The sequence below is a fragment of the Ascaphus truei genome, chromosome 6, assembly GCF_040206685.1.
Source record: "Ascaphus truei isolate aAscTru1 chromosome 6, aAscTru1.hap1, whole genome shotgun sequence".
Classification (NCBI taxonomy): Eukaryota; Metazoa; Chordata; class Amphibia; order Anura; family Ascaphidae; genus Ascaphus; species Ascaphus truei.
The window spans coordinates 120,248,185-120,260,733 of record NC_134488.1 but is presented as its reverse complement, the minus strand read 5'-3'; the positions used below and the strand labels follow the sequence as shown (position 1 = coordinate 120,260,733).

The 12,549-nt window shown below is 45.9% G+C and overlaps 1 protein-coding gene across 1 annotated transcript in view; it reads left to right on the top strand.

Moving 5' to 3' along the window:
• The window catches only part of ATP4A (ATPase H+/K+ transporting subunit alpha), a 42,393-nt gene that overhangs the window by 11,703 nt on the left and 18,141 nt on the right, over positions 1-12,549 (top strand). The window contains exons 9-14 of the mRNA XM_075606078.1: positions 144-342; positions 567-676; positions 1,337-1,471; positions 5,119-5,311; positions 8,499-8,674; positions 9,999-10,135. Coding sequence (XP_075462193.1) covers positions 144-342; positions 567-676; positions 1,337-1,471; positions 5,119-5,311; positions 8,499-8,674; positions 9,999-10,135 — 950 coding nt within the window. The remainder of the gene's footprint in view (positions 1-143; positions 343-566; positions 677-1,336; positions 1,472-5,118; positions 5,312-8,498; positions 8,675-9,998; positions 10,136-12,549) is intronic.

Here is a 12,549-nt window from a genome sequence, read left to right as displayed (position 1 = left end):
AGGAATGTTCCATTTTTGGTACAAATCAGGTTAAAAAAATTGTCAATCAAAGCAAGCACAGGTGTACCAGTCTTTACAGGTGTTTCATTTGCTATTATTTCCCTGCTCCCCTTCTCACCTCCTGCTTCTCTCTGCCCTGGCAGGTGTGTCTCTCTCTCACAGCAAAGCGTCTTGCGCGGAAGAACTGTGTTGTGAAGAACCTTGAGGCTGTGGAAACCTTGGGCTCAACATCTGTGATCTGCTCTGACAAGACGGGAACTCTGACCCAAAACAGAATGACTGTGTCCCACCTGTGGTTTGACAACCAAATCCATTCAGCTGACACCACTGAGGATCAATCAGGTGACCTCCCTTAATTAGATTTATGGATTTACATTATAGAATGCCGATCTACGGACGCCATCTGGATCCAGATGTTGTGAACAGAGCTCAGGTTTTTTAAATTAGATGGGATTATTTAAATACCTGAACTATCTGCAGGTTTACAAATCTCAAGTGCTAATTTAAAACCCTTGTCTTGCTGCAGATGTGTGGTTGCTTTAAACTCCCTTCTTCTGATGTTACAGGTCAAAGCTTTGACCAGACGTCAGACACATGGAGAGCTCTGAGTAAGGTGGTCACCCTCTGCAACAGAGCGTCCTTCAAAGGCGGGCAGGACGGGGTACCAGTGCCCAGGGTAAGCAACACGCTAGGAACATAGACAATGGTATGTTGAGATACCATGGCAATGACATGGGGCATCAGTAACATAGCCTTGATTTGTCTATGTCAGTAACACTAGGCACCGCTGCAGAAACACACCAGGAACATAATAGTAACATGATCTAAAAACAACCACATTCTTAATGTGAATATATCAGTTACATTGTTCATATATAACACAGGGACAGTTACAGTTGTGCAAATGTCTTCAGATTTATCTTCCTATAATTGTTAACGTTTTTTGAGGAATGATCGAAAAGAGACTTTAGGTGCAACATTGTCACCAGATTACTGCAACATTTAGAGACTTCTGCAAAACTGGCAGCATATAACAGGCCAAGTGACCCGATGCCATTAGTTTCTGTGTTGGGATTTGGCTAATTATTATGCAGTGTGCCATTTTTGTTACCTGATTTTCTAAATTCTGTGAAAAAAAATGGCACATCTCCAGTGTCAGTACGCACACACCAGTAACATAACACACATGAGAATTGTAATGTGAACATGGCAGTAACAGTCTTAATGGGAATACGCCAGTAAAGTGAGATACCAAATTGGAACATGCTAGTACCCCAGGGCCCCTGTTAAGCACTGACTGCTTTATTGGGAAGTGAGTAGTACACTGATCCCACAGCGTATCGTGATTGGTGATGCGTCAGAGACAGCGTTGCTGAAGTTCGCGGAGCTGACAGTGGGGAATGTGACGGAATACAGAGATCGCTTCAAGAAGGCGACGGAAGTACCGTTTAACTCCACCAACAAGTTCCAGGTGAGAGGATAGGACCACATACCCAGAATAAAAACGCTATCGTGTGTGTCCCTGTGTCTTTCTATTAATGGGGAGATCTGTCTACAAATGTAGTCTCCATTGCCCCTAGGGTTTCTCTGTAGGAGTATTATTGACATCATTACATTTAACACTTGTCCAGGATTATATTTACATGTCATAGAGGAAGAGTGGGCTGTTTTCCCAAAAATAAATTAACTTAAAAATGAAAAATCGACATAAAAGGAAGATCTGTAACAACGTTGGCAAAGGCCGGGAAATGCAGATTTATGGGCCTTTTGAGCAATATGTGTAAAATAGCAAATGTATAAATCATACGACTAATGGGTGCATTTCCCCTTATATAACACTGTCCCTAGTAGGCTCATACATTAGAAGTGTTTTGGATATGTTTTCTCAGGGCTTTGAAGAATAGAGAAAATGAGGGGTGTAACTAGGCACTCCTATAACTAATGGGTAGTAAAACTGCAAAGTGCAAACCAATACAAATAAAATATTATTACCCAAATACAAATAAACGTATTATAATACAAATACCTCAAAATGAATAGTGTGCTAAACTTTCACCAATTGAAAGTGCAAACCAATCATATAGAATAAGGGAGGTAAGAAATTAAGCAGTTCCCTTGAGTTGGACCGTCCTCTTGTCCCAAAGTAGCCGGTAGTCTTCCAGGTAAGGGGAAGGCTTGTTGAACACGTGGAAAATATGTAAATATAAAAATACAAATAATGTTGTAGCCAATAATAAAAGGGAACTATTTATCTAAAAGAATATGTTGGTCCCACTCACAAATTGCTTCTAGTTCAAATAGCATATCAGAGATCCACCTCTCTCTGATGGGAGCACTGCAATGGTCCCTCCTCTGAAGTGTATGTTTGTGTAATCCAGTAATAGCTCAAAAAAACAGAGAGAACTCACAATAGTGTAATGTATCCAAACTGAATATAAATTGCACAGATACAAATATTTCACTCACATTTCATTCTAATGTAATATTCGTTGGAGAGGACTCTTTATTGATCCTTGGCGCTCTGCCGGTCTCTGACTGCTCACTCCTTCGCATCCATGTACGTCACTTCCTGTGACGGCTCTAATCAGGGCGGAAGTAGCCTCTCTGGACACTCGGCAGCCAGTACTTGGATCTCAGGTCCTCCCAGGAAACAGATTCAACGCGTTTCGCTAGGCTTCATCAGGAATCATATTTCCTATTGCTTTAGTTCACTATTTATAGCTCATGTCTTGCACCAATCTTTCAATCAATTGTTACTTAGGAGATTTAATTATGCAGGAGGTACTGGCGATTTACATACTCAGCCGTTCAACACATAACAGCTAGTCACAAGTGAAGAAGGATGTGGGAAAGCAGCAGTGAATCAATCAGAATGAATAAATACAACAATAATACTGACTTAAATAGTCCTATGATACACATAATAAGCAAATAAATAATCTGTACATCACAAATTATATAATTTATTGTATAACTAATCCTAAAAACCTAACAACACTAAATGTAATTCTAAAAAATAGAAGGCAAACAGATATTCAATATTGTATCAAACCGTAAAGGTATTTCCATGTAATATAAATATTAAAATACAAAAAATGGATAATCATATTTTCAAGAGTACAAATACACCTATACAGTACATGCAAAGTTAACCATAAAAGTATCATCCCCGTGAAGTGACAGTGCATACCAAAAGATTATCAAAACAAAGGGAATTGAGTACATAAAACATATAAAAATAGATATCATAAATATTATATTAAAAATGCACCAATGTCTATGTCCACATTTAACCCCTTTGGTACTAAGGTCTGCATCTTGTGGATCCAAAAGGTTTCTCTTTTAGCTAAACTGTTAACTCTATCACCCCCTCCCCCCACCCCTCCAATGTCTGGATATATGTTCAGTGCCTTTAAAAGTTAAAAATGAGGTGTCCGAATTGTGATAAATACTAAAATGTTTAGAGACATTGAGAGATAAAATTCCTTTTTTAATATTCCCCAAGTGCTATAAAATACGCACTCTCAGTGGTCTGGACGTGCAACCTATATATTTGAGGCCGCAAGGGCACTCCAACAAATAGATTACAAATTCTGATTTACAATTGATGTATCCCTCAATATCAAATGACTCTCCAGTGGTTTTGGATGAGAAGTGTAATTTGTCCTTATCTTTATGTGCACAGGCTTGTCACATAATGCAGCCAAAAAAGCCATTTGGTTTATCAAGCCATGTGGGATTACTTACTATTTTCTTTTTAAAAGTAGTGGTGGCCAATCTACTTTTAAGATTTGAGACTTTTCTAAAACTTACATCGGGGTTCTCTGGTAGATGATCTTTAAGAATAGGGTAATTTTTTTAAATGTGCCAATGCTTGCACAATATATTTCAACTTTTTGGTGCCTCTCTATTATATTGTGTTAAAAAAGACATGTTAAAATTTCTGCTAGTAGTAACCATCTCACTTTTCTCTCTTATTAGATCTTTTCTTTGGATATTATCAGTCTTGTTAACAGCTCCCAATATTGTAGTGGGGCTATAATTCCTCTCTTTGATCAGAATCTCTGATTGTTGGCGGTATATATGCTCCTCTCTACAGTTCCTCTTAATTCTATGGAGTTGTCCATATGGAATGTTTTTTATCCAATTAGGATTATGACAACTTGATTCCATAATAAGATTATTACTATCTACCTTTTTAAAGAAAGTTCTGCTTTTCAATTTTCTGCTCTCTACATAAATGACAAGGTCAAGAAACTCCAATTCAATTTTGCTTTTTTCGTTGTAAATTTTAAATTGAGGTGATTGTCTTCCATATATACAAAAAATGCTTCCATTTCCTCTGTAGTCCCTCGCCAAATGAACAAAATATCGTCAATAAACCTCCGCCATGTGACCAGGTTCGCACCGAATTCATGGTTAGACCAAATACTGTCTTCTTCCCATGTGCCCATGAACATGTTGGCATAACTCGGTGCGAACCTGGGACCCATGGCAGTACCACATTTTTGCAAATAAAATCTATAATTGAACCAGAAAGAGTTATTTTCTAAAATAAACATAATGGATTCAATGAGGAACTGTATCTGGTCTTCTTTAAAATCTCCAACAGTTCTCAACATTCTCTCTATGGCTTCCACCCCATCTCTATGTGTAATAGATGTGTCGAGGGACGTCGCATCTGCCGTTATTAATATGAAATCATCTTGCCATTTAATATTTTCTAAAATCCTGATAATATCCGTAGTATCTTTATCATATGATATAAGAGTGGTCACATATTTATTTAAAAAACAATCAATATAGTGAGACAGGTTGCTAGTTAGTGACTCAATACCCGATATAATCGGTCTCCCCGGTGGGTTGATAATGTCTTTATGAATTTTAGGGAAAAAGTAAAAGCGAGGCAATTTCATTTTCTCCCTACATAAAAATGTAAATTCATCTTCATTTAGAATCCCCACATCTTTTCCCTTTAATAATAATATTTTTAATTCTACAAAGAATCTCTGAACCTTTGAAGAATAGGGTTGTTACATGTTTTGTGATGTTAATCATAAACGTATATGTCGGTTCAGAATTTTCTAACACTTATAATATTGATGCTTCTCTTCCCAGCTATCCATCCATGAGCTGCAGGATCCCCTGGACCTCCGTTACCTGCTGGTGATGAAGGGAGCCCCAGAACGCATCCTTGAACGATGCTCCAGTATCATGATAAAGGGGCAGGAACTGCCATTGGACGAGCAGTGGAAGGAGGCTTTCCAGACGGCATATATGGACCTAGGAGGCTTGGGAGAGAGAGTGCTGGGTAAGGAGAGAGATATGATAGGAGCCGCAGATACAGAAAGATATATGTTCAATATACAGAGGCATGGAGACCGAAACCTTAACAATGCAAGTCGAAAATATACATTAGAGCATGGATGCTCAACTCCAGTCCTAAAGCCTCTGCTCCAACAGGTCAGGTTTTCAGAATAGCACAGCTTCATCATAGGTGGCTCAATTGGTCCCTGTTTCGGAATAGGTGGCTCAGTCGGTCCCTGTTTCAGGACTGATTGAGCCACCTATTCTGCAGCTGGGATATCCTTAAAACCTGACCAGCTGGTGTAAAAATAGACATCCGGAGAAGAGAATCACTGCTGTTAAAGTAGCGTGGTAAACACTGAGAGAGGTACATTAGGAGTATGAGTGAAATGTAGTGAGTAGCAAAGAGGGTCAGTAAGTGGGGTTAGCGAGATTGTGGTCTAGTTAATGTTCTCTGTGCTATTAAAATGCTTCCTGAAGGGCTAGCGGTACCTTGCTTGTTGTCTTATTACAAATTGTGCAATGGCACACCAACGTTGATTCGAAAAGATGGGTCGCTCTAGTAAAAGACCTATGCTCCCCTTTAGAGCTGGAACATCTAATTTGGCTTCCCAAAAAGGTGCGGTTAGGCACCAAAATGCCGCTATCCTCAATGACCAACTCGCTCTCAGTATGGGAGGCCACCAGGCTCAAATGCAAATTGACCCACAAATCTTCAGGTATGACCCCTCTGTGGGGTAATCCAATGTTTGCTCCGGGCCAGAACAACGTGGACTTCACTATCTGGAAACACAAAGTTATTAATAGGCTAGTAGATCTGGAGGGTAGGCGAGGCATACAAACATTTGATCTACTTAAATAAAGCAAAAACATCCCCAATGCCGAGTTTTTAGATACCTCCAGATCAGAGCATTTTATCAGGCAATTCAGCCACACACCCAATTAACGAATTTCGAAAAGCTCTGTCGATCAGGGACATCCACTAAGGGACTCACATCGCAGATGTACAAAGAGGTAACCGGTTCTAGCGCGACAGTGACGGAAAAAACAGGATATATGACTAAATGGGAGTCTGATTTGGGGGAGGCAAAATTAGCTAAATTTCTGCCCAGTTACTCCCCATTGTGTCCAAGATAATGCGGACAGCATGCAGACCTGTTGCACATGTTGTGGTCTTGCCCCAAGATTGCCCCGGTCTGGGACTCGATTAAAGATTGGCTGAATAAGATCCTAGACACACACATCCCACTAGACCCGTGGCTGTTCCTCCTCAACAGGCCACAACAAGGTCTCTCCAAAGGTGAAAATAAATTAGTGGCGCATTTTGCGATGGCGGTATGAGAGGAGATCGCAGCACGGTGGAAACAAAATGAAATCCCACTAATTGCTAAGATTCGGAATAGGATTTGGTCGGTTTGCCAAATGGAAAAATTGACGAGCTTGGTCAATGACACTGGTACAAATTTTTTAAAAGTCTGGCTGCCATGGTTGGCCCAGACAGACATACCAGAGGTAGAAAGGGCCACGATATGGCATTAATAGAGGAAAGTGCGTTCTCACTTGACGACACTACGCTGGGACGAAACGGACTATTTGGACAGACTAGAGACCCCTAGACAGAGATAGATAGACTTTACAGCAGGTCAAGGGTGACTTGAGGAGAGCACTCGGTTTCCCCGGACGCAGAGAGCCAGTAGGCGCAAAGCAATAAGCGGAACCATGGCAGGAGGACCCCTTCCCCCCCTACAACACCCTTTTCCCCCTCTTTTTCCCTGGGGGCTGTGTTGTATGTATGTCTGTCTGTTTGCCCCGTATGTCTGTATTTGTAAGTACCTATATGTGGTTGATTTTTACCAACTGGAGGTGGTTCCTTTGTTACAACTGTATGCCATGTCTGTAAACCATGTACGTTCTTAATAAAATGTAAGTTGTAAAAAAAAAAATGCTTCATGAAAGAGGTGGGTGGGAGCAGTGCCGCCGACAGGGGGGGAGAGCTGGGGCAGTTGTCCCAGGCCCGGAGGCTGCGGGGGGCCCGGCTGGCACTGACAGTTGGACCTGACCTCTTGCCGGGCCCCAGCTTTCCCGGCGTCGCTCCGTGTCTGACTGCCGGGTCCCAGATTTGCTCCCCTGCTGCAGCAGGCGCCTCTCTCCGCTGTTGTTGTGGCCTCCCGTGCAGGCCAGAGTGTAGTGGAGACATTTGAGGAAGAAAGAAGACAGTGTAGAGCAGGAGTGGCCAAGTCCAGTCCTCAAGGGCCACCAACAGGTCAGGATTTAAGGATATCCCTGCTTCAGCACAGGTGGCTGTTGTTGACTGAGCCACTGATTGAGCCACCTGTGCTGATGCAGGGATATCCCTAAAACCTGGCCTGTTGGTGGCCCTTGAGGACTGGAGTTGGCCACACTGGGTGTAGAGAGATGACTGTTAACTGTTTTTAGATGCTAGCCAGGCACCAGGGCTCCTGTAAAGAAACATACATATGAAAAACATGGCAACTCCTAACTACCTCCTATCATTGCCCTGGACCCTACCTCTATATTGAGCATAAAGCGCGTTTCACTGTAGCTTCTCGATATAACACGTACAATCTTGCAGGGATCCCATATCCATGTGCCTATCATTTAAGCTCTCATTATGTCTGCTTCATTCCAGATGTGTGGGTGTAACCAAGTCAGACATAAAATGCAATGAGCCAAGAGAAAATTCAGATGGTGTTCGGGTACTGCATATATGGCTGCTTGTCTGGCTACACAGCCATGCTTCCCGATGTATACACAGGTGTGTATACATCGGGAAGCATGGCTGTGTTGCCAGACAACGCCAGCTGAATTTTCTTTTGGCTCATTGCATTTTATGTCTGACTTGGTTACACCCACACATCTGGAATGAAGCAGACATACAGTAATGAGAGCTTAAATGATAGGCACATGGATATGGGATCCCTGCAAGATTGTACGTGTTATATCGAGAAGCTACAGTGAAACGCGCTTTATGCTCAATATAGAGTGGGGGTCCAGGGCAATGATAGGAGGTAGTTAGGAGTTGCCATGTTTTTCATATGTATCTACCGTATTAGAGGGCAGGTAGTAATAGGACGGGGGACTTATAAAGAAATAGCCCATGTTGTAGTGGGAAAAGAGAAACTTAATGGGGAAAAAGCAGATAGTGTGTCTTATTGCCCTGTGCATCGCAGGTTTCTGCCACCTGTACCTGAATGAGAAGGAGTACCCCCGTGGTTACAGATTTGACACGGAGGAGATGAATTTCCCAACCAGTGGCTTGTGCTTTGCTGGATTAATCTCCATGATTGACCCTCCCCGTGCGACTGTGCCCGATGCCGTCATGAAATGTAGGACTGCAGGAATCCGGGTAAGTAAGGGGGCACACGCTGTACCCTGAGAAACAAACACAATGCTGTAATCTGCAGGACTCTGAGAGTCCAATATCAATACACTCTATATCCCACAATACAACCTTAACTAAGTATCACGTGTACATGCTGTGTACCCACGACTGTTATTGTGGGGAGACTCAGAGGAACAGAGTTTCTGCACCATTTATTTGAGTTACCTTCTCACACATTGTCTTTAGGGATCAACAGGACACTCCATATAGAGTAGTTGCATATTAGGTTGAAAAAAGACATACGTCCATCAAGTTCAACCTATGCTAATTTAGACAACAGATACTTTGTCCTATATTTGTATTTGCAGTATATTGTAGTAATTCTGAAATGATTAGGAATGGGGGCTGGGATACTAACTCGGAGTAGATGCAGGCTTTTTCTATCAGATTTCTTTATTTGAAGCTGAGTATCGCACAGATGCTCTCTCCGGTTCTGTCTTGCCGTCCATGCGGCTCCCACGGGGGAACTCCTAGCCCCGCCCCCCCCCCCCACACACACACACACCCGCATCATGTGCGTGCCCCACCCGTCTTTTTACCAGCATTAGCGGGTGAACGCGCGCCGCAGAGGGACACAGCTGGCAGGCGGCACAAGTCGCGTCCCTGGCAAGTGGATTTCAACCGGAGAATGCACCTGTACTTTAGACATAGAACATGTTTTCTTTGCTTAGGCCTCTGCCACTTTTTTCACTCTATAAAACACCTGTCTGTACCTATGGGAACCCCTTGGCTAACACGCTCTGTGCTATGTACACCATGTTGTTACGTTGCCATATACAATGACAATCCCTGTGAGTCACCGATAAACAGGCTCATTACCCAGTGACGATTTAACTTGTCGATGATAATGTACAGAGAGCTTTCATTTGAGTTCATTACTACACTGAAGGGCTTTGTGTGGAAGTTTCTAAGCGAGAACTGACGACACATACAGACTTACTGTTTTCAGCACTGCACAAAACCAAGTGTAAATCCCCGGCATTTATTTGCAATTTGCGGCACACTTACGGCACCGTGATAACTGCTGAGTATCATAGGCGAAGATATTAAGTGCGCCGTCTGCCGGACACACACACTGCATTGCAATGACATAAATAACCACACAAATCATTCTGCCGGCTGACCGTAGCCAAGCCCGGTGAACATACTGCCCGCGCGGCTGTGATCTCGCACCTTGTCACGGGGACAGTAAATCTTGCTACATCTGTAGACATTGACATGGAATTGAACCAGTAGCGGTGTGTGTTACGAGTCAGGGCATAATGAAAGTGGTTTGTCTGTTGCTCAGGTGATCATGGTTACTGGCGATCACCCCATCACCGCCAAGGCCATCGCAGCGAGTGTGGGAATCATCTCCGAGGGCAGTGAGACGGTGGAGGATATCGCTGCACGTCGGCGCATTCCGGTGGAACAAGTGAACAAACAGTATGAGCAGCAAATAAATATAACCACACGCAGCATCACAAGCACTGCCCCACACGCAGCATCACAAGCACTGCCCCACATGCAGCATCACAAGCACTGCCCCACATGCAGCATCACAAGCACTACCCCACACGCAGCATCACAAGCACTGCCCCACATGCAGCATCACAAGCACAGACCCACACGCAGCATCACAAGCACTGCCTCACACGCAGCATCACAAGCACAGCCCCACACGCAGCATCACAAGCACTGCCCCACACACAGCATCACAAGCACTGCCCCACACGCAGCATCACAAGCACTGCCCCACATGCAGCATCACAAGCACTGCCCCACATGCAGCATCACAAGCACTGCCCCACACGCAGCATCACAAGCACTGCCCCACATGCAGCATCACAAGCACAGACCCACACGCAGCATCACAAGCACTGCCCCACACGCAGCATCACAAGCACTGCCTCACACGCAGCATCACAAGCACAGCCCCACACGCAGCATCACAAGCACAGCCCCACATGCAGCATCACAAGCACTGCCCCACATGCAGCATCACAAGCACTGCCCCACACGCAGCATCACAAGCACTGCCCCACATGCAGCATCACAAGCACAGACCCACACGCAGCATCACAAGCACTGCCCCACACGCAGCATCACAAGCACTGCCCCACATGCAGCATCACAAGCACTGCCCCACATGCAGCATCACAAGCACTGCCCCACACGCAGCATCACAAGCACTGCCCCACATGCAGCATCACAAGCACAGACCCACACGCAGCATCACAAGCACTGCCCCACACGCAGCATCACAAGCACTGCCTCACACGCAGCATCACAAGCACTGCCCCACACGCAGCATCACACGCACTGCCCCACACGCAGCATCACACGCACTGCCCCACACGCAGCATCACAAGCACAGCCCCACACGCAGCATCACAAGCACTGCCCCACACGCAGCATCACAAGCACAGCCCCACACGCAGCATCACAAGCACTGCCCCACATGCAGCATCACAAGCACTGCCCCACATGCAGTATCACAAGCACTGCCCCACACGCAGCATCACAAGCACTGCCCCACACGCAGCATCACAAGCACAGACCCACACGCAGCATCACAAGCAATGCCCCACACGCAGCATCACAAGCACAGCCCCACACGCAGCATCACAAGCACTGCCCCACATGCAGCATCACAAGCACAGCCCCACACGCAGCATCACAAGCACAGCCCCACACGCAGCATCACAAGCACTGCCCCACACGCAGCATCACAAGCACTGCCCCACATGCAGCATCACAAGCACAGCCCCACACGCAGCATCACAAGCACAGCCCCACACGCAGCATCACAAGCAATGCCCCACACGCAGCATCACAAGCACAGCCCCACACGCAGCATCACAAGCACAGCCCCACACGCAGTATCACAAGCAATGCCCCACACGCAGCATCACAAGCACAGCCCCACACGCAGCATCACAAGCACAGCCCCACACGCAGCATCACAAGCACTGCCCCACATGCAGCATCACAAGCACAGCCCCACATGCAGCATCACAAGCACAGCCCCACATGCAGCATCACAAGCACTGCCCCACATGCAGCATCACAAGCACTGCCCCACACGCAGCATCACAAGCACTGCCCCACACGCAGCATCACAAGCACTGCCCCACACGCAGCATCACAAGCACTGCCCCACATGCAGCATCACAAGCACAGCCCCACACGCAGCATCACAAGCACTGCCCCACACGCAGCATCACAAGCACTGCCCCACACGCAGCATCACAAGCACTGCCCCACACGCAGCATCACAAGCACTGCCCCACACGCAGCATCACAAGCACTGCCCCACACGCAGCATCACAAGCACTGCCCCACACGCAGCATCACAAGCACAGCCCCACACGCAGCATCACAAGCACAGCCCCACACGCAGTATCACAAGCACTGCCCCACACGCAGCATCACAAGCACTGCCTCACACGCAGCATCACAAGCACAGCCCCACACGCAGCATCACAAGCACAGCCCCACACGCAGCATCACAAGCACAGCCCCACACGCAGCATCACAAGCACTGCCCCACATGCAGCATCACAAGCACAGCCCCACATCCAGTATCACAAGCACTGCCCCACACGCAGCATCACAAGCACTGCCCCACACGCAGCATCACAAGCACTGCCCCACATGCAGTATCACAAGCACAGCCCCACACGCAGCATCACAAGCACTGCCCCACATGCAGCATCACAAGCACTGCCCCACATGCAGCATCACAAGCACTGCCCCACATGCAGCATCACAAGCACTGCCCCACATGCAGCATCACAAGCACTGCCCCACATGCAGCATCACAAGCACTGCCCCACACGCAGCATCACAAGCACTGC